The 25,265-nt window shown below is 40.6% G+C and overlaps 5 protein-coding genes across 8 annotated transcripts; 2 read left to right on the top strand and 3 right to left on the bottom strand.

Annotated features, from left to right (window-relative positions):
• Positions 1 to 407: 407 nt before the first annotated feature.
• cUnh8orf33 (chromosome Un C8orf33 homolog) lies at positions 408 to 3,523 on the bottom strand. Of its 3 annotated transcripts, none has more exons than XM_084078855.1 (6): positions 3,507 to 3,523; positions 2,282 to 2,338; positions 1,619 to 2,103; positions 1,418 to 1,508; positions 1,153 to 1,299; positions 408 to 829 (listed from the first exon to the last, which is right to left on the bottom strand). In XM_084078855.1, the coding sequence occupies exons 2-6, from the start codon at positions 2,307 to 2,309 to the stop codon at positions 606 to 608; spliced, it is 975 nt and encodes a 324-aa protein (XP_083934981.1). In that variant the 5' UTR covers positions 2,310 to 2,338; positions 3,507 to 3,523; the 3' UTR covers positions 408 to 605. The 3 variants fall into 3 exon arrangements, with proteins under 3 accessions (XP_083934981.1, XP_083934980.1, XP_083934982.1); XM_084078854.1 differs by lacking the exon at positions 3,507 to 3,523 and adding an exon at positions 2,433 to 2,484; XM_084078856.1 differs by lacking the exons at positions 2,282 to 2,338; positions 3,507 to 3,523 and adding an exon at positions 2,433 to 2,480.
• Positions 3,524 to 4,158: 635 nt separating this feature from the next.
• h3f3d (H3 histone, family 3D) lies at positions 4,159 to 6,971 on the top strand. The gene is made up of 4 exons (XM_084079046.1): positions 4,159 to 4,238; positions 5,221 to 5,354; positions 6,156 to 6,309; positions 6,506 to 6,971. The coding sequence occupies exons 2-4, from the start codon at positions 5,227 to 5,229 to the stop codon at positions 6,632 to 6,634; spliced, it is 411 nt and encodes a 136-aa protein (XP_083935172.1). The 5' UTR covers positions 4,159 to 4,238; positions 5,221 to 5,226; the 3' UTR covers positions 6,635 to 6,971.
• Positions 6,972 to 7,836: 865 nt separating this feature from the next.
• uqcc4 (ubiquinol-cytochrome c reductase complex assembly factor 4) lies at positions 7,837 to 9,558 on the bottom strand. The gene is made up of 2 exons (XM_084077670.1): positions 9,406 to 9,558; positions 7,837 to 8,507 (listed from the first exon to the last, which is right to left on the bottom strand). Exons 1-2 carry the CDS (start codon positions 9,477 to 9,479, stop codon positions 8,150 to 8,152), a joined length of 432 nt encoding a protein of 143 aa, XP_083933796.1. The 5' UTR covers positions 9,480 to 9,558; the 3' UTR covers positions 7,837 to 8,149.
• A 1,187-nt stretch (positions 9,559 to 10,745) lies between these two features.
• On the top strand, positions 10,746 to 22,798 carry chlsn (cholesin). 2 transcript variants are annotated; one of them, XM_084077389.1, is made up of 6 exons: positions 10,746 to 10,811; positions 11,360 to 11,502; positions 11,603 to 11,725; positions 20,191 to 20,411; positions 20,703 to 20,784; positions 21,944 to 22,798. In XM_084077389.1, the coding sequence occupies exons 2-6, from the start codon at positions 11,374 to 11,376 to the stop codon at positions 22,121 to 22,123; spliced, it is 735 nt and encodes a 244-aa protein (XP_083933515.1). In that variant the 5' UTR covers positions 10,746 to 10,811; positions 11,360 to 11,373; the 3' UTR covers positions 22,124 to 22,798. The 2 variants fall into 2 exon arrangements, with proteins under 2 accessions (XP_083933515.1, XP_083933516.1); XM_084077390.1 differs by lacking the exons at positions 10,746 to 10,811; positions 11,360 to 11,502; positions 11,603 to 11,725 and adding an exon at positions 16,296 to 17,192.
• LOC311059455 (G-protein coupled estrogen receptor 1-like) lies at positions 11,879 to 14,734 on the bottom strand. The gene is made up of 2 exons (XM_084077388.1): positions 14,599 to 14,734; positions 11,879 to 14,104 (listed from the first exon to the last, which is right to left on the bottom strand). Exon 2 carries the CDS (start codon positions 13,984 to 13,986, stop codon positions 12,874 to 12,876), a length of 1,113 nt encoding a protein of 370 aa, XP_083933514.1. The 5' UTR covers positions 13,987 to 14,104; positions 14,599 to 14,734; the 3' UTR covers positions 11,879 to 12,873.
• Positions 22,799 to 25,265: the final 2,467 nt, after the last annotated feature.

The raw sequence follows: 25,265 nt of genomic DNA, 5'->3' as shown, positions 1-25,265 counted from the left end.
AAAGAATAGCACTGTGTAATTTATGTAACACCAAATCATTTTTTCCTTTTTGTATACAAAATAAATGCCAAACATGAAACCATACCAACCAATCATGCAATCTAAAGCATAATTGGTCAGTTTAATTACATTTTCTATTAAATATGTATTGCTTGTATATAATCAATCGGTTTAGAATATGCCTAACTACCCAACAGTGAAAATGAGTTGGCTGTTATGCTGGTAGTTGTGTATTACAATATTAGAAAAAACCCAAATGATTGTTTGTATGTGCATAGTGACAGAAAATAAAGTTAAAATAGCATAGTAGTTAAAACAGCATAGTAATAATTGGTATGTTGCTAGAGTTTAAAACCCTACAATAAAGATAAAAGAATACCAACAATTATACAAAAGATTTGTTAAGGTGCTGGTGGAAACATGTTTTGATTTCTTTATTGATTACCTCTTAACATTATTGAAGACATTTTTATGGCAGTTCATTTCTACTACCGTTTTTCACATTGTGTAAAACAGATAACTTGGTTAAGACCTTTCCTCTGACATATGGCTGTAACTTAAATTGTTTTCAGTCAAATATATTTTAAATGACCATGGTGGACAAATCAGAGGAAATTGAAGCAAAACTCCTCCTTGGAAGGTGTGAAGACAAAATGTGATGCCTCCCCTGGGGGATGCGTGCTTGTGTTTGGAGCGTGGGCTCCCGTTTGCAAAGTTTCCTGCTCGCTCTTTATCTCTGTGTGGGTCTCCGATTTGATGTCAGCTCTCCGGTGGAAAACTGACTTCTTTGAAGAATCGCTCACAGCCTTGACCCGAGCTGATGTAACCGCTGGAGGAGAGAAGACCGTTGTCAATGAGTTGGATATAACATAGAAACTCCTTTTGAGCTATTTTTGTACCTTTCTTCTTATATATAAGTATAATCAAGATCCTTTTTGATATATTTTACTTATTGAAGCTAGTGGAGAAACAAGGGCAAAGTAATGCCTAATGTTATACTCTGTAGTAAGACGGGCTTGTGGACGAACAAAAATGTATTGCATCACCACTATACAATGTACTATAAATCAGGCATAACAGGGTGAGAGACTTGAACCCATGACACCATAACTACAGTATGTACTGTCTACCAACACAGTCAGGTCTGCTTACCATTCTGTATGAGTTTATACTGCTTATCCTTCTCCGCCTCCATTGTTTTCCTGTAATCTCCAGCCATAGATCTCATCACCTGCCTTTTCTTGGCCAAAGGAGCTTTAGAGCTACGCAGAGTCTTAAGGGCGCGGGACGTATCCTCCTCTACAGACAAAATACAATCAGAGCATCGCGTCTCAGAGCTGTTCATAAAGAATTTGTGGGGAAATTATGTCTCACCTCAATGCTGTAAGTTAAATTAAGAATTTTGTATTCTACTAACTCTGTTTTGATGTTGACTTCTGGGTCTTCATTCCAAACTCAAGCTGCTCAATGCACCAGTCCAGTTCTCTTTGGAGCTGCTGTTCTGCTGTCTGAAAGACAGTTGCACTTACAATTCAATTCATTTCATATGACCATTAAATCACATCACACTCGCTACCAACAGAGTCATCAAGATCCAAATGAAGAGTTTGACACTGACCAGTAGTGTGCCTTCATCTGCTTCGCTAGCCTCAGTGCTATCTGAGGATTTTTTCTTTCCAGATTTCTTCTTTTTCTTAGCTTTAGATGACACTGATGGTTCAGATGTGGGATTAGTCACCAGTGATTTGGAGGGGTTTTCCTCTTTGGCACAGGTATCTTCACCTGGAGGACAAAGCTCTGAGGGGGCAGGTGATGATTTAGTGTCTGTTTTCATGTCTTCAGATGTGACAGTGGGTATTTGGAAATTGAATGAAAACCCAGAGATCTGTTCTGTCAAAAGTGTCAGTCCTGTTGTTTGTTGTTTGTCTGGTGGCAGGTTCCAATTTGAAGAGGGCCTCTCCTCCTTTGGTGCAGGGGAGCTTTCAGAGAAGAAGTTGAATGTGAAGGAGTTATCACTGCGATTCCAGAGGCGTTTCCCCAGGCTGGTTTGGTTGGTCTGAGTACCTTCAGCAGTAGTGGAGCTATTTGATGTGGCTTTAATATCTAAACATACACACACACACACACACACACACACACACACACACACACACACACACACACACACACACACACACACACACACACACACATAAAAGAGGGAGGGAGGGAACAACCAATCAAGAGCTTAATGTTGTGCTTTTCGTTGTCATTTGATATTTGATATTTGAAGTTAAAGTACCGATAAACAGCAGCCTTTTCTCGTCCATGACGATACTTCAGACGATGATTTCAAGATCTCAAAAAAGGAAATAGGATCGCATTTATTACTGCAATCGGTTCCAAATTATGCCACAATAAATGAACATTTATTCTTGGTAATATTTCCTTACCGTTAAACACGTGAAATATGTTGCTCAAAAAACTTCTCGTGCAGCCATGGTGTTACTCAGAATTAACTCCGACCGATCACGTTTTTCAAGGAGACGTTCCGGGTGTTTTTTTTTTCTTACCCCCCATGTCCCGTACAGTTGTAGACCACTAGACCAGTTGTAGACCCCCCCCCCCCCAGAAAAAAACTTGACTGAATGTGGGGAAAGGGTCACAGGGTGACAGGAAAGGTGGGCACCAGCCACCAACACATTCTGAGCAATAAGGAAAACTGGGCACCTGAAAAGAGTGGGCCCTAGGGAAATGTGAGCACCCGGAAGAGTGGGTTACTTGGTAACAGGAAAGGTGGGCACCAAAACATTCTGGGTTCTATGGAAAACTGGGCACATAGGAAGAGGGTATTCGGTGGTGGAAGTAGGCTAAGTTTGTAAGTTGTTTTTAGAAGTGCTTTTTATAGTGTCAATCTTACACAAACATCTCTCTGCCATAATTATGTATCAGTATTTCTTTTTTGTTTAAAGACCAATCAAGAATCAAGGGGTATGTATGCATACAGGTAAGCAGGCAAGACTGTGCTAACAGGCTTAAAAATAAAAATAAATAACATAAAGTAAGATAGAAATGTTTAAAAGTATAGACAGGACTATATAGCCCTGAAACATGACTGTCATACAAGCGTCATGTGAACCATGGCTAAGACAGGACACACATTCAAACCAAGAAAACCTTAGCAATGGGGGATGGGGGAAAGGGGGAGGGGAGATAATTTTGCATCAGATTGTAGAATCTACAGAAGGATGTAGACTTATTTATAGAAGGTGTATACAGATTTATAGAATGTATACATCTAAACATCAAGTACACTTATCTCTGTACATCAGATCAGTGTAAGTAGCAGTGAGCAAAACAAGCATGTTTATTTACAGATGAATGCAGTTTGTTTTATTTTGTTTGTCTTTTTGTTTTAGTTTTCTGTCCTCGTGGGATATGAAACGCGGGCTTGTACACACAACACAACATGTGAACATTCATTGTCACCATGAAATAAAACCGAATACAATAAATTGAATTCTCACCATATATTACATTTTCTTCATGTATGATCAACCCAACCTATGATGGATCAATCAGACCCTGTCCCAATTCCCACAAGTACATGTGTAGTAGTAAACTAAACTTAGCTCTGACCTGTGTTGCCAGGTCTAGGAAAACAAGCCCAAAAGAACCGGCCACATGAGCACTTCAAACATTGGCTATTTGAGAATAGCCGATCTACAAGCTCACAAGCGTTGAGATCTGCTATGTTAAAAAAAACTTGAAATAATGTGAATATATTATTTGGAAGATTTCCCAAAAGATGGTATGCGGGTCATCCCTGGCACAAAAGATATTGAGATGGGGGTTAGGTTAGTTAGGGGACAAATACATATTAATTTGGGGGTCCATGACATGAAAACATTTGAGACCCGCTGGTTAAGATAATAATTAACACAACTACGCTTTAGAAACAAGCCACAAAAAAACGCAACCCGTTAACTAACCAATATTATTTGCGAGCAACTTTACAGAAAAAGAATCCCAAAGTCGCTTATAATAAGCGGACATGGCAACGCTGGCTCTGACCAATGACAGTCTTTCCAGTTCAAAATGGACCAATCGCATAGGTTCGTGGGCGGGTCTTAACAGTCAGAGGCTTGTCATAACCTATAAATACCTCATGCTGTTCAACAACAATATCACATTCATTTCACAACCAGAGCAGACAGACACGTTCGAGGATAGTCGCAGCTGTGCTGGAGAGAAACAAGGTATTTATTTTATTTTATGTTTTACATCCTGTGCCACAAATGTTTGTAGTGTAGTGATTGTCGCTGTCTTATGTAGATAAAACTCTTGAATGAGTATGTTGTGTACAGTGAGCTGAAAAGAAAATATTACCGGGTGTTGCACAAAATGACGCGGGCTCCAGAGAATAGGTAACGTTATTGCTGAGACACAGATCGCATGTTATCTGACGCTTATAGAATTGCTTTGCCTTTATTTTTGGATAGCATTCCACTTGGAACAGCCAGGGAATAATGTTAAACGATGTTATTTATACTAATGGTTAACATCGGAACATAAAGTAAACCTGGGACCAGAGGCATAGCCTAGCATTAACATATCAGGCGCCATGTTGACACAGTTAAACCTTTTAGCTATGTGACGAAAATGAAACGTGTAGGTTCCTTGTACCGTAATGGTGGTTAGACTGGTGTTTCAGGTTTACTGTGGTGGTCGCTGTGGCTGCTGAATGACCTGGATGCTATGGAGGGAACCTCCATTTGCACATGTGAACACAAAACGTTGCATCATTCACTTTGTACACGTTCGGGATGATTTATTGTATTTATTATGTGTTTTGGCGGTTACTAAACCAGTCGCCATATTTAACGAAGTTGAGGGAGATGGAGGATGGTCCCATAGCCCGAATGGCGGTCGCGCTGTTATGAGAGCCCGCCAATCAATCCGAGTCGTTAGCGCGGTTTACATTAGCACCGCCAAATGACATTCAAGTAAAACTCAGCTCTTTAAGCATGATTAACTTGCTATTTAGGCATTAGGCAATGATACGTGAGACTGACAAAAATAGATATGGATACAATGATCAATTAACCACATACATAGGCCATGGCGTCCATGCTGTGGGCCAACATTCAGTGAAACTAGCATATCTACAAGCTCTTAACGGGGCTTTGGTCGGATGTTAAGGCGAATTGTAATTTTTCTGTTTCCGTATTCTCATTTCAGTAAATTATGGCACGTACAAAGCAAACCGCTCGAAAATCCACGGGAGGAAAGGCGCCCAGGAAACAACTCGCTACTAAAGCTGCAAGGAAAAGTGCGCCCTCTACCGGTGGTGTGAAGAAGCCACACAGATACAGGTATAAACTGTGAATGAAACTTCTGCAGTGTTGTCAAGTTTGATGGTTTTGTTTGGGACAGGCAATTGGCTTGTTTTCTGCCAACCCAATTCTCATCCAACACCCCCAAGAAAGAGGATCTGGTCAAATGCACTTGGTTGTGTAGACAGAATTAGTATTGCTAATGCTATATTTAATGTATAGTGTTGGCACAGTTTTTAGCAGAAATTGTGCATTGAGTCCTGTGTTGGTAAAGGGTATTTTCATTCTGGTCACTTACTACCTACATAAAATAACATGGAGTCTTCTATATTATCCAGGGTTACACACCAAGTATATTAAGTGTACACTATCTTATGTAGATCTTCTGGAGTTCCTTTTTAATTCTTGATGGTGAACGAAGTGCTAGTGCTGACAATAGTTGACGGCATTGATGTTGGGCATTGGCACCTAAATTTTAACGCACATTTCAATTATTTTAACAACCGTTTCTTGCATCGGTGTAAACCGTGCATGCCTTTACTCTGAAGTTTTTAACCACTAAATCCCAACGTCCTTGTGCATCAAATTCATTGCGCATCAAATGGCATATCTACAAGCTCACAGTGCATTGCAATGTGTTGTGAGGTTGTAGCTTTCATTCGCCAAATGTTATATCTATTTTCACTGAACCCATTATGACATGGCCAGAATAGGTATGCTAGGGTTCATGTGGTCAACCTTTTTACAGGAAGCAAAACAAAATTGGTCTAGGGTTATATGCATCCTTTAAGGCATGGTCTTAATGACATTGTGTAATGTGCCCTGTCCATTTCTATGAAGGCCTGGCACTGTGGCTCTGCGAGAGATCCGTCGGTACCAGAAGTCCACTGAGCTGTTGATCAGGAAGCTGCCATTCCAACGTCTTGTCAGGGAGATTGCTCAGGACTTTAAGACAGACCTTCGTTTCCAGAGTGCAGCCATCGGTGCTCTGCAGGTCAGTCAATATTTTGTTTTCAGTTATTGGCGACATGCTACCCTGGTTTCTAATATAGTTGATTAGAATTTCAACCCTTAGCCTTATGCTCGTTATACTCAGTTATTTTTACGTGATTATACATACACATGATTTTGACCTGTGCACTTTGTATCCATAAACCATTCTAACTTGACTTTTCTTTTCCATATTCTAGGAAGCCAGTGAGGCATACTTGGTCGGTCTGTTCGAGGATACCAACCTGTGCGCTATTCATGCAAAGAGGGTTACCATCATGCCTAAGGACATTCAGCTGGCCAGGCGAATTCGAGGGGAGCGTGCTTAGTCTGAATTCTTGTTGATTTTAAACTTTAAGGGGGGAAGTTGGGTGGGTGGAATTGGCTGGGGTCATGTTTTTTTATTTTATTATCTGAAGTTCAATAAGTGAAACTTGTATACACTTTGTATTTGTAATTGGTAGGTTCAGGAGTACCTTGGCTTCTCATTATTTTAAACCATACTTTTCCTTCTGCTGTACTTTACACCCTGTAGATTAGAGCTTGAGATTTGTAACTGTTAGGCTTTCTGCTAAACATTCCCCTTTCTCAAGTCAAAGTATTTTAGAATCTGCATGTAGTAGGAAGCATTTGTCACATGTTGTAAATAAACTTTCCACTACCTCATTGACTCTCTTGCGCTGTTGATCCAGCTGAACTTGTAGCATGTATATTGTCAAAGCAAGGTTGGAGCGCATGATACAGATGTTTGCTTCATCAGAGGCTGTTTGATGCTAAAGAGACTATATTGGTTGAGTGGAACAAATATGCCTCAAGTAACTATGGCCAGAACAAATATTTAAAAACTATGCATCTTCAGAAGATACAAATATGGAATAGCTGTGAAATGGTGTTATCTGCAAATGCATAAGGATGCATACAATATGGTAATGAAATATAATGGGTGCTATAGCAAGTATTAACATTTTAGAAATATTGTCTGATTATTCTGCACTGTTTTTATATAGCTTCAAACGAAGCATTAAGCTAAAGCTTCATCCTACACTTGTTAGTATGAAATGTAATTTGTATGGCTCATGACTGAAAAACTGAGCAGGCCAGTAAAGTTGGCCGCAAGCATCTAGAGTTTTAATACCAACCCTTGACAGCCCATTCTTCCAACCACCAAGATGGCAGCTGTACAGAAAGCTTTGTTTATCCTCTTTGTATCTGTCCGTTTTGTTTCATAAAAATCTAAACACTAAAGTAATCACTTGCAAAGAGTTTCTCATAACATGTCTACGGTTGATCTTCATGGAAAAGACTTGACAGATACAAGGATAATCCAAGCTTTCCGTACAGCTGCACTCTTGGTGAGTTTAACATCGTTTAATACAATCAGGACTTTTCTGTTTGGATGAATGGACTGAGGGTTGGTATTGCAACTCTCGATGCCAGATGCATCCGAGTTGCTTGTGGCTACAGTAAGGTGTTGGTCGGTGGCACATAGCTTTATGTAGTGGATGTGAACAAAATGCCTTCGGAAGCTAGGTTTCATGTGAACCAATTTATAATGCAACCAAGACACAGACAAGTGGCTCAATGGGTAATTTTAAATGCACATACTGGTATTTACATTTCATTTATAACAATGCACCAAAGTATATATATAACCAAATCTGATGTGTTATTGTAGTAGATGCTTAATCTGAGGTGCTACACTGATCTGTGCACCAATGGAAGGTAAAAATCTTTGCTGTGGCACCTCTAGCAGACACCCCCATCCTAATATGCCACAATTACATGAATGTACACTTGGCAAAAATAAATAACACGAAAAACATCTTCCAAAAGTCCCAAAGGTACTAGCTTGGTTTGCTCTTGGGTTGCTCCTCCTCTTCTTCATCATCTGAAAGTAAGCCGGGCAAGTGTTCATAAAGATGCTTCTCTAGCTGATCGTCAACGTCCGAATCAGGTCGCAGCACACACCACAGCAAGAAGCTTACACAAACTAGACTGAGGGGAAGAACCTTCCACCAGGGTCGTTGATACTGCACTCCCAAAGAGCGTTCAACCTGCCAGTTCTTGTGGCTGCCTTTGCTGGTGGAGAACTTGATGGGCTCGTTGTTCACCTCCTCCTCCTCCTCTTCACCCTCTGCTGGTTTCCTGGACCGGGCTAACCTCTGGGAGGTCAAGGTGAATGATCTGACATGATTCAGTGTCCTGACGCAGAGGAAGACACATTTAGTCAACCAAGATGCAACAATGACTTATTGAAGTTAAACGCAGAAAGCAGTAGTTATATGACAACGGGATGTCTGACGTGAATGAATGAAAACGTCACTGATTGTACAACACAGTGAGTGAGTCAGTCTGAACTGTTTGAAGTGAGCCTGTATGTGTTAACAGCGTAACAGAAATCCCAGTTTTACCAACAAAAAACTTTAAAGTTCACTCAAGTCATTGATTCTACATAACACTGAGTATAACGTTAAATAAAGCTCCGCTAATAACACAGGGGATTGTCATTGAACTAGCCTTGGATCAGTCATGACCGTCTAGGATTCAAAATAGTGTTTGCACTTTCTCCCTTTTTGGTCCGTACATCTACATAAACGTTCAGATTTCAATTATAAAGTGCTTACCCATACCCACGGATGTTACAATTATGTACGGCCCCTTAGAAGTACCCGTATATTCCGTATTGTTCAATAAAAAGCATTTTAATCCGATCAGTGGCCATTTTCTCATAGAGTTGTATGTATCAGAGTGCAATACACCTCCCAACCGATAGGGTCGCGTAGTTGAAAGCATACGGAGAAAATGGCCACTGATCGGATAACAATGCTTTTTTATTGAACAATATGGAATATATGGGTACTTCTGAGGGACAGTACATAATTGTAACATCTGTGGCCATGGAGTAAGCACTTTATATTTGAAATCCGAACGATTATGTAGATGTACGGATCAAAAAGGGAGAAAGTGCAAAAACTATTCTGAAAAACATCCAAGACTGTCATCATATATAATATATGACAGTCTTGTATCAAGGCTATCATTGAACCACCCCTACAAGGAAATATCCAACGGGTGCTGTTCAGCTTAAAGCTTAACTTACCTCAGACTTGCTGTGCTACCAACGTATATCCCACGGCATACGGAAAGGTGTAATAAACTAGCCATAACACGCATCTTGGTGGACAGAGTGAACGTGAACGATCATCTTAGGTAAAACACTGCCTGTCTGCTCTCAGTGAGGTCATGTAACTCATGGTTGTGCGTCGATGATATTCATCCGGCTTTCCATTTGGTAACAGGAGAGGTGGGCACTATAGGGTAGTGTTGCCAGATTTTGCGAGAGAAATAAGCAGCCAGGTCTATGAAAACAAGCCCAAAAGAAGCAACTAGGCTAATTGAAAATAGCCGATCTACAAGCTCACAACGCGTCACGATGCGACGCGTTGTGAGCTTGTAGATCTGTTACTTTCAAAGAAATCGACAAAAATGTGAAAAATGCGGTATGTTTTTGTAACATTTTAACAACACAAATAATTTGGGGGTCCTTTCCTTGACAGACATGCAAATGTTGTGAGAACCACTGGTTTAAACAACATTAGGAAGCAAGTCCAAATAAGCAACTACACTTTAGAAACAAACAACCCCAAAAACGACCAATATTTACAAGCGACTTTATAGAAAGACAAGCCCAAAGTCGGACAATTTAAAGCGGACATGGCAACACTGCACTAAGGACTTCTGTGCACAGGGCACCTCGATGTAAAATGGTCTATATTAAAAAGTATATTTATATTTTGAAAAATGGTAATTTGTAAAGTAAAGTATACATTATTAAAACATGCTTAAACGTTCGACAATTAAGGTATATAATATAATTGCTACAAATTGCTACAAAACCTGTATATCCGTTCATTTTGGGATAAGAATAAAATCCTTTAAAAAAATTAAGTCTGATAATGATGTATCGTGCATATTCACATCATACTTTACAGTACTTAATTTTACATCGAGGTGCCCAGATGTCCCTAGCCTAAATGAAAAAAAGTGCCCACCTATCCTGTATCCTCCAAGTTCCATTTACGCATAATGTGCATACACTTATTTATTTTACAGTAAATTCGGAATGTGTCCACAGCAGTATATTTTAGAAAATTAAATGGGTACGTTGAATAAACCATTTATCACCATATAACTATCTATTGCATTGGTAATTCATTGCATTGACTCATAAACTTCAGGAATGGGGGGGACATAATGTGGGAGAGTGCAGTAGAACCTTTCACCTTGAAGTGACATGAAATAACGACATGGATTACTCGACGATGACTAATTAAAAGTTTAATCAATTTAAAAGAAGGCTTGAACTACACCCCCGGTACAGCAGGCGGCGGTATGCACCAAGACGAGTGTCTCGTCCAATCACAGTTCACCAAACTGAAACGCTTCCTGGTTGAATAATTCCCATGCTTGTTGATGTCTGTCGAGTGTTTTCTGTCTTCAGTTGAAGTAAGTTTAACTTGGTTAAGAAGCATAGTGATCAATTGATCATTTCAGCTACACAACTACATTCTGTTAAATGTTGAAATCCGTTTAATCCATTTAGCAATCATAGCTTCTATTTTAACTAAGATTCAGCTACTGTTGTTAACTAGCTTACATTAGTTGTCTTGTTGAACCTGTCACTATCAGTTTATAATGATATAGCACTTAATTGATTTGACTATTTTGACATTACAGAACTTTGGCCAACGTTGGGTATTTTTAAATGTACTATTACATAAATTACTTGACATTTATAGTCACTTATTTCACTTGAGCTATGCTGCATGCTCTGGCTGCATTGACACTTAATAATACATTATTGGCCTACAGATAAAAATGTATCAAAGTGATATCTACAGTACACAGCACACTCTACTCCATAATGCCTCTGAACTTTGTGTGGTGGATGTATTCTTTATTGATTATGCAAGTGCTTTAAGTGTCTAGGTCTGATGGTCTTGTTGCTGCTGTTGGCCTATCTGCTAATCATGCTTATCTGGATGTACTTGTAGGTGTAAGCTGTGTCATGGCTAAGAAGTCTTTGAAATCAGAATCAAAAGGCAGTGGCCCCAAAAGGAAGTTGAGTTCAAATGAGACTGAGGTTGGCACGGAAGAAAATGTTGCCAAAGAAAAAAGCAAAAGGACTAAAATAGAGGTGAGTGAGTAGAAGCACAATGAAAGCTTTTCTTGATTGTCCCCTATTGTGCCAGTGTAGTGAGACATTACTGTTAAATTATGTTTGTTATTTCATCCAGGAGGCTCCGTTACACATTCCTGAAATGTCAATTGCAGCAGATATCAAAGTACAAGGAAAACACCAGAAACACAAAAATGTGGAAGCAACAGTGCAAAAAAAGAAGAAGAAAAAGCAATTAGAGGTGAGTATGTCTGCTGCTGTGGATTTAATATTTATTAATTGACCGGGTAAATAAAATCCTGCACACCATCTTCCTCAATTGCATAGTCACTCCGGTTCTGACTAAGGGCAGACTGAAACATTGTTCAATGAATACAAAGAAGACCGTGTGCAGGAGTTTTTGTCCTGTGAATTATATCCTATATAACTGTGACCGTAGGTGTGCAGGAGCTTCTTGTCTTTATTTATAGTTCAACCATGAAACACGATTGTGAAACTATTGTGATGAGGCTTTTCTCTGTGTATGGATGTTACTGTCCACAATGACTCCATAAAATAAGTGTATCATCAACAAACAGCCATGGATATATATATTAGTCTAGATCGCTAACTCGATCCAATTCAACCTTTATTTGACACGTACAGCTCTTAAAAACAGTAGTGATTTTAGTCAACTACTACACGGTGTGCATTTAAAACAAGACTGAAGACTGCAGGCATACAAAATTCAAAGTGCATAAGTAGTTAAAAAGTTCCATAAAAAATTATAAAAATGTTGCATTTCAATATTCTATATATAGATATGTGCACGGGAGAGGCAAGGTCCATGTCCATGTGGGCTGGTTAGAGAAGAGAGACACTGTCCTGAGTTGGGGTAAGAGAGGAGGGGTGGATCTGCACTGCACGCGTTCATGTGGGGTCATAGGCAATGTTTTCATTCAATGTCCGGATGGCCTGAGGAGGGTAGAAACTTCTCCTGGGCCTTTTCGTGATGATACCTGACATTGCGCAGTTGGTCAAGGTCCTCAGCAAGCTGACCTTGACCACCACATTGCATCGCTCAATGATGTACACCTCTAGTTTACCCTTGTTTGACAGGTTTTTGTTCATGGAATCTCTGTATTGAGTTTGTATTGAATTCAAAACTGATATTGTTCCATATTATGCCACATGGAATCCTTTGTACCCCTGGTAATAATCTTTTTTCAATTGTCAACTTCAAAACAATATGCAGCTAACGTAAAGCATACATAAATGCTTTTTGAAGCAATTTCCTTTTCAGTAAGCATGTTATCCAGACATACATGTGAAGAGTTTTGTTCATTGGGACCATGAATAATGTTTCCGGGAATGGTGCAGAACCCAGCTGTGCAGAGAACTTGTGTAGCGTCAGAGCTGTGATAGATGTGGATTTAAAGGATATATGATGATTTGTGATAGACAGTAAGAACTTTGAAGGAATCTTGAGGAGTGGCATGTTCTTTTACATGTCTTTGAAGTAGGTAGATACGTAGACTTCTTTCCCTGGCTGGCATTCTGTCTGAGGAATAGCCTCAGCTTAACCTGAAACGTCTCCCCAAGGAAGCTGTAGATGAGTGGGTTGAGGCAGCTATTGGAAAAGGCTGCCAGGGTCACAACGTGCGACGTCAGAGGGTAGTCGTGCCACAGCGCGCTGCCACTTGTCTCGCCTCTGAGAAGATGAGCGCTAATGAACGCATTCTCCGGGAGCCAGCAGAGGAAGAAGACCATGACGGCCGCTGAGATCATCCGCAGGGCCTTCTGCCTGCGTGGCCGACACTGGAGCCCAGCTTCGGCTCGATGGGTGCGCCGCAACACTTGCGCTATCTTCCAGTAGCACGCTGCCAGGATGCAGAGAGGCACCACGAAGCCCAGAGTCACCTCCAACCACTGAATTTGGGTCACGTTGGCGAAGCAGAAGTGGAGCTCGCCGGCGTGCTGAGCCTGTGCTAAAGCGAAGGGCAGCACGGTGAGCAGAGACGAGCACATCCAGATCAGGCAGCAGCTGAAGCGGGCACGGGGCATTCTGCGGCCCGTGGAGCTCGTCAGTGCCACAAACCGGTCGAAGCTCATCCAGGTGAGGAAGAAGATGCTGCTGTACATGTTCATCTGCTGGAAAAGGTTCATGAAGGTGCACAGAGCGGCCATGTCATAGTAGCCCTCCTTCAGGTTGAACACCTCGATCAGGGAGTCGGCCACCAGCAGCAAATCGGCCACTGCCAGGTTCACAAAGTACATGTCTGGTGCAGACAAACGGCCACGGGGCCCGAGGTTGACAACTAAAATGAGGATGTTCCCAATAAAGCCCACAGGGAACAGGAATATGATATAGATGCAGGAAAGGAAGAGGCCGATTTTGTAATGTTCATGCTGCTGGGAAACCTTCCGTGCCATATTAGAGTAGACTGCCCAGGAGCCCTCCAGCTGAACAGTGTAGTTACTATGAAGATCTACTAAATATTCCACATACATAGTCTCTTCCATATTATTCCGTGTCCTAGGGATATAGATTATTTGTGCCGTTTTGGGTGTTGTTTATATATCCACAGTTGGAAATATAATTTTCTCTGATAGATTGAAGAGTTGATGCCCAGTCGTTGTTCTAGAGGAAAACAAAAATGCTTTTTATAATTATTTCTCTCATTTAGATAAAGTGCTATTAAAGAGAAGGAAGCAGTAGTTATTATTTGTATGTACATGATCAATGTATAATTGCTAATACATATAGTACTACTAAGAAGTATGCTGTAGTCATATTTCTATGTACAGATCAATGAATAACTATTACAAAGTAACTAAGAAGAAGCATGCAGTAGGGATAATTTAATCGCTTAATATTTTTTTCTGTATGATGAAAAAATACTTAATAGTCTTTCACAACAATTACTTTTTAGTAATATTGAGAGACAGGATAGTTAAACCTAATCTATTAATTAGTGAATGATAAATACGCATTATGCACACTTGCAAATATGGGATTAATTTGTTATTCACACTAACAATAATTATATAGATATTATTAACCTATTAATATTAACCTTTTAAACAATTTGAACTTTTGACAACTAAAATAAGTGTAGAATAGTCATAACTTACATCTCCTTAAATCTCCTTGCTGTGGTTTGTCCTTGCAATTGCTCTTATCTTTTCCCATTTTGGAGGTTAAGAAAGCAGTCCTCATAAATCCAGGTAGCAAAGCGGAGTTGAGTGAACTGTAGACACACATCTCTTCTCTCAGGTGGTTTGGTGCCACCCACAACACAGAGTAAAAAAACACCCACATGGCTACTGTACATATGATATGTGCATACAGTATATTTTCACCATCCAGGTTGTTTTGCTAATATCACCTTTCACCCAGTTTGCATTTTTATTGCACTGTAACCTGTGAGATCAAAGATGAGAGGGAAAATATACATAATGTTCTCGTAATATTTGTGCATATTGTACGTGTTTAAATTGAACACCACCCACCCATGTCCTACTTTGGGCGTCTTAATTAATTTTCTTAAGTAATTTTCTTTTTCATTAGTCCCATTTTATGTTTAATTCTTCCCCATGGAAATTTTTGGGAGAATTGGGGACCATTTCTCCACACTTTATTAGTATGTACAGGTTGTGACTATGGTGTAGAATGTTCAAATATATAAATAGGGGATTTGGGGAACGTCTAGGCAACTGTAATGTTTACACACAACAAGATGAAGGGCATGCATTCGCTTGCATCATGCAAAAAAAGTCTGCTATCTATATCCATGATTCTTTGATTAGGGTCTGGTCTTAATTGGGTCAGTCGCTGGACACAATTATTTAATTATTTAGGAAATTTCAGGAATTGACTTACCAGGCTGATGATATAGTGCATATGATGCATCGTACTATGTATTATGCTATTATGTACTATGTATTATGCTTTTTTCTTTTTTGGGGGAGAATTAACCCTGGTCTCTGTTTTGGGCATGTTATTATAGGCAACAACAAAAAAAGCTTTGTCTTAAATGCTTAATTTACTCCGCCGTACATCGGTGTCACACGGTGAGCTGGCAAATCTGCAAGCTGAGCTTGTAGATTTTGCTATTGTTGCTGCCCAACACTGTCGTACAACACAGCATAAAATAAGCCTTAATTGGTTAAAAGATATTGTAGAAACATCTATCTGTTTCTGTCCTGCTGGCGTCAATGGTCTTATGTAACCTCTCTGTGCGTCTAGTTTACTGCTGGTCCCTGATCTTGTATCACATCAGCTGCCCTGGTAGAGCCACGGTGTGTGAGTTTGAATCATGCAGGTCAGTTATTCCTAGAAAAGGTGCCATAGTATCCTGAAAAAAAAGTAGTTGGCAGTACAAGAGTATCTAATGGTATCCTTCCCCAGGGAGCTAGCCCTGCGTTTAATTGCTTCTTTTGCTTGAATTCATTTTGGAATGAATATTGAACTCCATCGGCCCTCCCACCTTTTGGACGGATACAACCCAAGGCAAAATGTATTCTTCCTTTAGCTAAATGCCTGTGTGGAACTTTCTTTGGCATTGTATACTTTTTGCCTGACATTTTGAGGCTTTTTTGGGCTTTTGTACAAAGCCTGTTAGCAAATGTCATTGCCTGTTTCCATTAAATAACTGTATTATAGAGCAGGTTGGAGAGCTGTAATATGCAAATCTACTAGCTAAAGTAGCTCATTTATTGATACTATTCATAGCTTTATTTGCATATGTGTGTTTGTGCTTTTCTTTTTATTGTCAAATTGTGCTGAGTTACAGTAAAATATATATAAAAACACTTAAAATCCTGCACATCAGTATACTTTAAGAATACAAAACACATGAAAAATCGACATATAAATGGCAGATAATATTCAAGCAATGCAGTCGTACAAAAGATGCAACATCGTTATAAAAGACGAAGACGATGAAATGAGATGAACCATGATGGCTTTTCCAGCTGGCCTCAAAATGTATTTGTAATAAATTATGCTTTTAAACTCGAGCTTTTTTCTTTCCCATGATGGATTATTATACAATTGAAGCTATTTTGTGTGAGATGATTGTTTGCCCCTCTAGGGCTCATAGTCCTGCAGGGTGTCTGCGATCTCAATGCGGGGAGCTATGATGTGTCTCTGGGTCTGTGTGCCACTCAGGCCACGGCAGCAGTCTCTCACCTGCCTGCCCACCCCCTGGAGGCTCTCCCTGCATGGCCTGTGGATCAGCAGCACCAGCAACAGACTCAGACAGCTCCCAGAGAACAGGATGAACTCCGCCACGCTCAGGAACGCCCACTCGTGATGGCTCAGCCGCCCTTCTCCCTCCAGCCCCACCCCCCTCACTAGCACCACGCCGTAGAAGAGGTTGCATACAAACAACACCGTGGCAACCGCCAGGAATACAGGACCCTCCTCGGAGCCGGAGAGGAAGCGCCCGCTGGATTTCCATTGGTGGACGCAGCCGCCTATCATGAGTCCAAGGAGGAGGGTGAAGGGAATCAGGAAACCCAGACAGAGTTTAGCCACTGAGTATGAGAGGCCAGCCTGGACTGGATCTATAACGCAGCAGGTGTCCTCTCCTTCCAGACCCTGGCTGGGTCTGGGGAGTCCACGGAGCCCCGCCAGCAGCAGTGAGACCAGAACAGAGGTCAACACCACAAGAGCAATGCAGACGCCGGATCTCTTCAGCAGTGCGTGGGAAGGCGGGTCAAAGGTCAGAACGTATCCCATCAGCACCAGGAGCAACAGGCCGCAGAGGGAACTGACATTGACAGTGAAGGATAGAGCAGCACAGCCCAAAGGTGTGGTCTTCAGGTAGTCAGGTCTGTGGGCCACGGAGGACAGCGAGAGGAGCAGGAGGAGGAGCTGGGACCCACAGAAGGCCCAGAGCACGCCGTCCAGCCAGGCCACACGTCTCTGGGCTCTGTAGGTCTGGATGAAGCTATAGAACAGGAAGCAGGCCGAGAGTAAACCCAGCCCAGCGCACAGCGCGTAGATATAATTGGCTCTGGAGGTTAGGTCGCTAGCTGCAATTTTGTCCAAAAGATCAAGTGGCGAGGTTGTTGAAGTGAAGTCAAATGAGGTTGAATTATCCAGGGCCTGTGAGGTGGTGCTGTGGGAAAATGCTGGTTCGCTGGTCACCACTGAAGAGAACGGCTCTGCAGTTTGATTTGTCTGGAATTTAAAAAGAAGGGAATACTTTGATTCACAACCACCAATTTAATGTTGTTTATTATATGGTTGATATGTACACTGTAGTATTTTCTGTCACCAGGGGGTTTGAGCACAAATTAATCCAGATGTCCTTGTAGTACATTACAGTGCAGTATATGATATCTCTGTGGCATCATGTCGAGGTATTTTCCACTGAGGTATGTAGTTCCACTTCTGGTCTTTAGTGAACAGATCACAGACGTAGAAGTGTGTTATTTATAGCGACTCTATTGCTTTAGTAGTGAGACTAATTTGTCGGTTTTATTTTGTGTACCAGTTGATGATTTGTTACTGTTCAGCAATGGCATATGAGTCATAAAATGGGTTTATGCTAAAGAGAACTATTCTTGCACAACATTTATTGCGTCACACTTAAATCCACTATCTATAAAAGACAAATGGTTAATTCTAGTCTATCTTCTCTTAAGTGATTAAAGGGTTAGTTTAATGTGTCGGATATTTATCAGGACCATATCTCCCTGTGTTACCCCGTCTTTGTCTACTCCTGTGAGGAACTGGCTGCTCAGACAAACATATGTTTCCACTTACCATTTTCACTCTCGACACCCCTCTTCTGTTTGTTTCTACAACCTCTGCGTCGTCCGTTCAAATGTCGTCAAACCCCTATGCTGTGAAAATGATGCTTGTTGCATGGATACAACTGGTCAGCTTGGAAAAGCTACGTTTTAAATTTTCACAGGCAGCACTCGCTACTCAGCCAGCATACTTTCAGAATGATTTTGTGGCCACGTGATCAACATCTTTTCCTCCCCTCCCTCCCTGGTGCTCTGTTTTTTCTTTTTCTTCTATGGCAAAGTGGGCTATGGGTCCGTTAAAGAGAACATATATCCCTTGTTTAAGTTCCTCTAAAACGGATGTCTGTGTTTTTAAGAGTGACTATGCAGACCCTTAACGGTTTACTGGTACTTTATGTATTCAGGGTTTGTTTTTGTCGGGTTGCAAGCGGAATGATTCTGCAAGTGAAATTTGAGAAAGGCATTCATACCTTGGCAGTTGTGAATGAAGTTGGCATACAGTATAGGTTATTTTATTTAGTAGTTTTGCTTGCATAACTTGAAAGCTGTGGAAAAAAAGGCTCTTATTTGGTCAGGGTTGAAATGCTGCTCTATAAATGCACAGAAAGATCTGCCATGAAACGTTTCTCTGTCTCTATATAGGTCTCACTGTTCACCACCCAGCGTCTCTCCTCTCTTCACCTTGCTCAAACCAGCCCTCAATAGTTAATTTGTTTTTGCTCTCTACCACACGATTTGTTCTTACATAAAAATGTAATATCGCATAGAACTATAAATTGGTGGTTTTGTCCTTGGTGCTTATGTAGTGGTGGCGGTTCTGGGCTGCTGCACACAGGAAACATTCTTTAGAGGGTGTAGTGAAGACTGTGCCGTTTCTTGAATCTTAAGCTCATAACCACAATGAATACTAAATGCACAGAATGCAACTCTGACCTCAGCATGATACACATTATGTACAGGAAACGTCCCTCTTAACAACCTGAAGCAACAGGAAATGAATAAGCGATCTAAACTCTTGCCCTCAAACAGTATCTCATTAAAATGTCTCTTGCTTTGTAATCAGAAGTCAAACAGAAAATCGGACTTTTAACCCATTAAGACCGGAAACGCATCTGTGTCATTTTAAGATTTCTTTGGCTATTCAAAAATAGCAGATATACAAGCTCATAGAGCGGCACCGAGTGCCGTGCTATGAGCTTGTAGATCTATTTTTGAAAAATCGTGAAAAGTTGTGCAAATCTTTGAATATATATGTGTTTTAAATCATTTTAACTCAAATCTTTGTTTCTGGGGATCCTACAAATGTCTTCTAAATACTAAAAACAGTTTTCTGAAAAACATATGTTGATATAATATCAGTGGTGCTCAAACTTTTTCATGTGAAGGACCCCCATAATTGTATGTATTTGGCCGCGGACCTCCATCTCAAAATGTTTTGTCGCAGGGACCCCCAAAAGCAAAGATTTGAGTAAAAAATGTTCCCTTTAAAAAAAAATATATATATATATATATACAGTATATATATATATACAAATATTTGCACAAATGTGATTTTTCAAAAAATAGCAGATCTACAAGCTCATAGCGTGGCACTCGGTGCTGCACTATGAGCTTGTATATCTCCTATTTTTGAATAGCCAGTATAGCCAAGTATAAAATATGGATAAAGGGTTACACAGATAGGTTCCCTGTTTGAATGGTTTAAGAGTGACATTAGGCCCTGCATTTATCATGTGGTTATCAGAAATTTTGATATTGACATGCATAACATTGGATTTTGCTGACCTCGTACACACGGATTTATTGGAATGCGATGTTCCTGTTTGGTAAACATGGCCAATGTTAGGACGTTTACAATGTGTTTTACAATAACATCGCAAATTATAAATATCCACACAAGAGGACGGTCTGCGTATGGAGATAAAGATGAACCTGCTGACTTTGTTTGGATTTGTTTGACAGATTGCAGCGCAGCCCTCTCTCCCCGTAGACACGTGTGAGAGTGAGGAAGAAGACGACTTAAGTCCAGAGGAGGAACGGTTCCTGGAGAGGAAGCTGAAAAAGATCCGTAAAAAGGAGGAGGAGAACAGACTGAGAGCTGAGGGGAAGTGGGTGCCAAAAGCCCAGCAAAACGCGGCCAAGGAACCTGTTGCACCCAAACAGGCCTTGGATTACCTCACCTGGTATGAGTAGTTCTTATTTCTAATGCACCATTGTGCATCAACATAGTGGTATTCTCATTTCCTCTGTATCTTACGGCTCATAATAAGTAATACTGGCTCTGGTCTAAACACTGGGCAGAGTGCGTTCCAATAGTGAAACACACACTGCCTGCCTGGAATGTTCTGAGAGAATAAGATTTAAACTCAGGATTAACTTTTATTAACTTTTATTCCCTGGGTTTGTCTTATACTACTACTGTACCGAACAGCTTCTTATAAGTAATCACTGGTATTGGGTTTGTCATTTTGCAGCTGGGAGAAGAACCGTGAAGAGTGGAAGTTTCAGAAGACGAGACAGACGTGGTTACTGCAACATATGTTTGATTCTGGAAAGGTAAAATAAGTTTTAGTGTTATGAACTTCAGTCAGAAACGTTTTGTTTTTTTTGCTAGATAACGAATTACCAGATTTTCATGAAACTTGGAGGGAATGATCAGTAGGCTGCCGTGAATACATCACTAACTTTTGGGTTGAAAGGATCAATGGTCAAGGTCAATAATCAAGATCAAGGTCAGAAGGTCATAATTCTTGAGTCATATCTCAAGAAGGAAGAGACAGGAAGACGATGTTTGATGCATTAGATTCCTTGCTGTCTGTGACACCATGCTGTGCAAATGGTGGTGTAATGTACAAATTCTGTCTGTCTGAACAAAACTCTGAACTCAAGAGCAAATAGTCCTGATAGGTCCTGATTTTTTGGGGGGCTTTTATGCCTTTATTTAGAGAGGGATAGGGAAAGTAGGCTGACAGGAAATGGGGAGAGGGATGGGGGGGGGGGTGACACGCAGCAAAGGTCGTCGGGAACGGGAGTCGAACCCGCGACACGCTGTCAGCATTGCAGCCTAGGGTGCCTGGACCGCCACGCTATGGCCCAGGCCAGGATTTACAATCTTCAATGTGATTTCGCCCTGCCTACTTGTTGTTAACTAGTTGTACGAACTCTTGTTTTATTGTTTTATTGAATCTTGTTTATTCGATACACTTATTTGTTTTAGCTCTTGCTCATTTGATTTTACTATTGGTCTCATCTGTTTAAGAAAGTAAGTAGCTGATATTGCACTTTTACCGTAGCGCTAGGTATACTCTTAGTTGCTTGTTTTAGAAGAGAATGCACTTAAGATTTCTGGTGATTAGTAGTTTTGTTCCCTACCTATGTTGAATGCACTTATTGTAAGTCGCTTTGGATAAAAGCGTCTGCTAAATGACTGTAATGTAGTAAATCATTTAGATGAGATTAGCTCTGTATCTGGGCTAATATAGATGGACTTTCCTCTGACTCAAACCTTAAAAATGAACATTTCTGATCCTTAATTAATTTTGCTCATACATAATGTCATACTCACAGTGGGGGGAAACCCTACCCTGTGGTCAAAATGGCCACCTTGTGATTATGTTCAATAGTAGATGATTCCCCTCTGACCCTGCTTTCAGCCTTCATCTGTAAAATGTACAACCATGATGTAGATGTTTACATTTCTATTGTCTCTCCTCAGATTCCTGATGAGAGTTTCTCTGTGCTCCTATCGTATGTGGAAGGGCTGCGTGGAGCTGCCCGGGACACCACAATACAAAAGGCTGAAACCCTGGTACGAGAACTTGGTGAAGGACCGTTGGATGAAGATGTCCAGCAGAGGGCATGCAGAGCCAGAGAGGTCATCCAACTGCTTGGCTGACTTGGTCATCCACATTGATGTCTTTTTTTGTTTCGTTTTTTAACCTTTATCAAGGGAAATTAGAGAGAGTACAGGTTCACCGGACACTGTAAAGTTAAACCTGACGCTGCCCCATACAACAAGCCTGGAATCCAGACTGATTGCTACGTTGCTACTTTTTTTTTCCCCTCACTTCGCTACACAGTCTGTCCAGGGCCCTATTTGACTCGTATTTCACAAACATCCCCAATTACGTAGTTAAGTCTGGAAGTGACTCGAGTTTTACATTGGAAAACACTGGTCGTCCCCGTCCCCCACCAGAACAATCAGAAGCCACGGGTTGTTTTCTCCCGTTCGTGCACGTCCTGCCCCTTGGAAATAGGAGGCTTACCAGAGTAACAAAGTGAGAAAAAAAATCCACCGAACGCAGCAAATCAGTCTGGATTCCAGGCTACCATACAACCACAGTGTTGAAATGATTGCCTTCTGAGAAGCGTCGCCACAGCAGCTGGTGGCTAAGTGCCTTGCTCAAAGGCAAGTTGTTCAGAGAAGGGAGAGCATTTCTCATTCAGTTATCTGCCTGTTCTGGGAATTCAACCCAGCGACTGTCTAGTCACAAGCCCCCTTCTGTGAATGATACTAATGGACTGCCCCTTTTTGTTGATAAGTGGTGATTAAAGTCACAGATAGTATTGATATGGTTGCACTCATTATTTCAATGTGATTACTGTAGCCCCAGTTTGCTTCGACTTGTTTTTATATTCAGTATGTCTCATTTGCATGTTTAATATTTCCTAACTGATGACAAAATCTATGGTATTATTGATCAATTCTAGTACATGAATGCATAGACACATTTATCAATATTGTATATATTTACAATACAGTACATAATGGGACAAAATAATGATCATAACTTGGTGTGTCAAACATAATATCCCCCTTTTAAATGTGTTTGTTTGCAACCCTTCTAGAACACTTGGTGAATGTCTCTTGGGTCCTGACTCCTGACACACTGGTTGAGAAACCCATTTTTATAGAGTCAGCAACTCTGCATGCAGTAGCACATGACCACCCTGTCAATCCTCTGAGGTTAGCAGTATTTTTAATTCCTCAAAAAAGAAAAGAAAGACCCTTACTGCATCAAAGGTAATCAACAAACTACACTATAAAAACTGGTCAAACATTGGCCAGATTGTCCAATTATATAAGAAATAAGCAAACATTCTGAAAATAGTCGATCTACAAGCTCACAACGCCTTGCGTTGCAAGGCGTTGAGAGCTTATTTTCACAATATTTATCTGTGGAGCCGAGTCAAACTAAATCGGATACCTCATTCTGACCATTCCAAGTGCTTGTCAGGGTGGGGGTCCCCAGTTCAAATATGATTCTTTTGGTGTGTCACGGCCTGAAAAGGTTGAGAACCACTGAAATAACCTACAACCAATTAATGCGATAGTACCCAACAATGACCAGCAGAGGACACTAGAGACTGCATCACCAGCAGGTGGGATCACTCTGTCTGTTCTGTTCTCATGTTCAATGGGTGAGGGTGGGAGCAGAAGGTCATGCCAGGGAACTACATTCATATGTGTTGACCTGGCTGGGACCAGGAGAAGGGGGCAGCGGTTTCTCCCTCCCAGCTATGGACAAGTATTACCTACCATGTTTACACGGTTCATCACAACCAGTGGTGTAAAGTAACTACATTTACTCAAGTACTGTACTTAAGTACACTTTTGAGGTATTTTTGCTTAACTGGAGTATTTCAAATTTTCAAGGCATTTTTTTAACTTTTACTCCACTACAATTATTTTGAAAAAGTTAGTTACTAGTTACTTAGATTATGATTATTATTACAAAACCACTTCAGACCTATATACTTTGGCAATTTGAAAATAGCCGAATTACAAGCTCACAAGTGTCGCTTTGTAGATTTTTGTCAAATGATTTTTATACATTTGAAAACTTGTGAAATGGGACCTTCTGCATAATGAGTACTTTTACTTTTGGTACTTTATATTTTGATGCCATTCAATTTATTCAATATATTCAATTAAACATCGAGTAATCAGTAGACTCTGTGGCGCAACGGTAGCGCGTCTGACTCCAGATCAGAAGGTTGCGGGTTCAAATCCCGTCGGGGTCAGTCTTTATTCCTGCTGGCAACAAAAATGTGCAATGCCCTACCAAAAGTAATGAAGGCGTGTAAAACCCTACTCACCTTCAAAGATGCCGTAAAATAGTACCTTCAGGTGGCTGCAATTCGAAACTGTTTTTCTTATTTTTCAATTCTACACTGTTTATATGATGTTCTGCATAGCAGTGTAAATCTGTTATTTAATGTCACTATGAATTGAGTACATAAGGACCCCATTTGAAACAAGCCGCTAATCTTTAGCAGTTCTGTTTTACTACACATACTGTACATGACTCACATTTATAGTGTAGCAGCCACTGAACAAAATCATTGGTTAATATTAAGGACCTGGGCGGTCCCCAGACTGAAAATCACTGCTCTACACACTACAGGTTTCAACAACTAAAAATACTTGAAGAGTCAGTAAACAGACAGAAAGACAGACACACGTCTGTTATCAAATAACATTGGATATAATTTCACATTTTCAAAATGGTAATGGCGATCTGACACGTGTTGGAACACTTATATATTATGGTCACTCGTCAAATTATGTAACATGTTATGGTTTATGATATATGAAATTGTTTCAAAGTAACCTCGCGTCACCTGGTTTCAATTTACTGTTCAAAGTTCAGATCCGGTCTAGAGCCCACCTACTGTATCCGTTAATTTATATACAGCCACATATGAGAATTCCGTATCCGCTCTACTCCGGATATACAAATGCTAAAGTGAATTGACCCCTGGTCTCTCAAAAGGAAGACGGTAGGACGGTAGTGTTGCCGTGTCCACTTATTATAAGCGACTTTGGGCTTGTTTTTCTGGTAAATTGCTTGTAAATATTGGTTAGTTGCGGGTTGTGTTTTTTTGGGCTTGTTTCTAAAGTGTAGTTGCTTATTTGGGCGTGTTCCCTAATGTTGTTTAAACCAGTGTTTCTCAAACATTTTCAAGTCAAGGACCCCTTGATGTATTTGTCTGCGGACCGCCAACCCATCTGAAAACATTATATGCCAGTCAGT

Source organism: Gymnoscopelus microlampas (assembly GCF_963454915.1).
Source record: "Gymnoscopelus microlampas genome assembly, chromosome: 14".
NCBI classification, from domain to species: Eukaryota; Metazoa; Chordata; class Actinopteri; order Myctophiformes; family Myctophidae; genus Gymnoscopelus; species Gymnoscopelus microlampas.
This window is presented reverse-complemented; position numbering and strand designations above follow the sequence as displayed.

What these genes read in the sequence shown, in the direction of transcription:
- cUnh8orf33 (XM_084078855.1), bottom strand. Translation starts at nt 2,309, where the DNA reads ATGGACGAGAAAAGGCTGCTGTTTATCG. An exon ending in GAAAAGGCTGCTGTTTATCG is followed by an intron (nt 2,104 to 2,281) that starts GTACTTTAACTT and finishes GTGTATGTTTAG; the next exon opens with ATATTAAAGCCACATCAAAT. An exon ending in GAAGTCAACATCAAAACAGA is followed by an intron (nt 1,300 to 1,417) that starts GTTAGTAGAATA and finishes TTTTGTCTGTAG; the next exon opens with AGGAGGATACGTCCCGCGCC.
- h3f3d (XM_084079046.1), top strand. Translation starts at nt 5,227, where the DNA reads ATGGCACGTACAAAGCAAACCGCTCGAAAATCCACGGGAGGAAAGGCG. An exon ending in AAGAAGCCACACAGATACAG is followed by an intron (nt 5,355 to 6,155) that starts GTATAAACTGTG and finishes ATTTCTATGAAG; the next exon opens with GCCTGGCACTGTGGCTCTGC. An exon ending in CAGCCATCGGTGCTCTGCAG is followed by an intron (nt 6,310 to 6,505) that starts GTCAGTCAATAT and finishes TCCATATTCTAG; the next exon opens with GAAGCCAGTGAGGCATACTT.
- uqcc4 (XM_084077670.1), bottom strand. Translation starts at nt 9,479, where the DNA reads ATGCGTGTTATGGCTAGTTTATTACACCTTTCCGTATGCCGTGGGATA. An exon ending in GGTAGCACAGCAAGTCTGAG is followed by an intron (nt 8,508 to 9,405) that starts GTAAGTTAAGCT and finishes CCTCTGCGTCAG; the next exon opens with GACACTGAATCATGTCAGAT.
- chlsn (XM_084077389.1), top strand. Translation starts at nt 11,374, where the DNA reads ATGGCTAAGAAGTCTTTGAAATCAGAATCAAAAGGCAGTGGCCCCAAA. An exon ending in GCCTTGGATTACCTCACCTG is followed by an intron (nt 20,412 to 20,702) that starts GTATGAGTAGTT and finishes GTCATTTTGCAG; the next exon opens with CTGGGAGAAGAACCGTGAAG. An exon ending in ATATGTTTGATTCTGGAAAG is followed by an intron (nt 20,785 to 21,943) that starts GTAAAATAAGTT and finishes GTCTCTCCTCAG; the next exon opens with ATTCCTGATGAGAGTTTCTC.
- LOC311059455 (XM_084077388.1), bottom strand. Translation starts at nt 13,986, where the DNA reads ATGGAAGAGACTATGTATGTGGAATATTTAGTAGATCTTCATAGTAAC.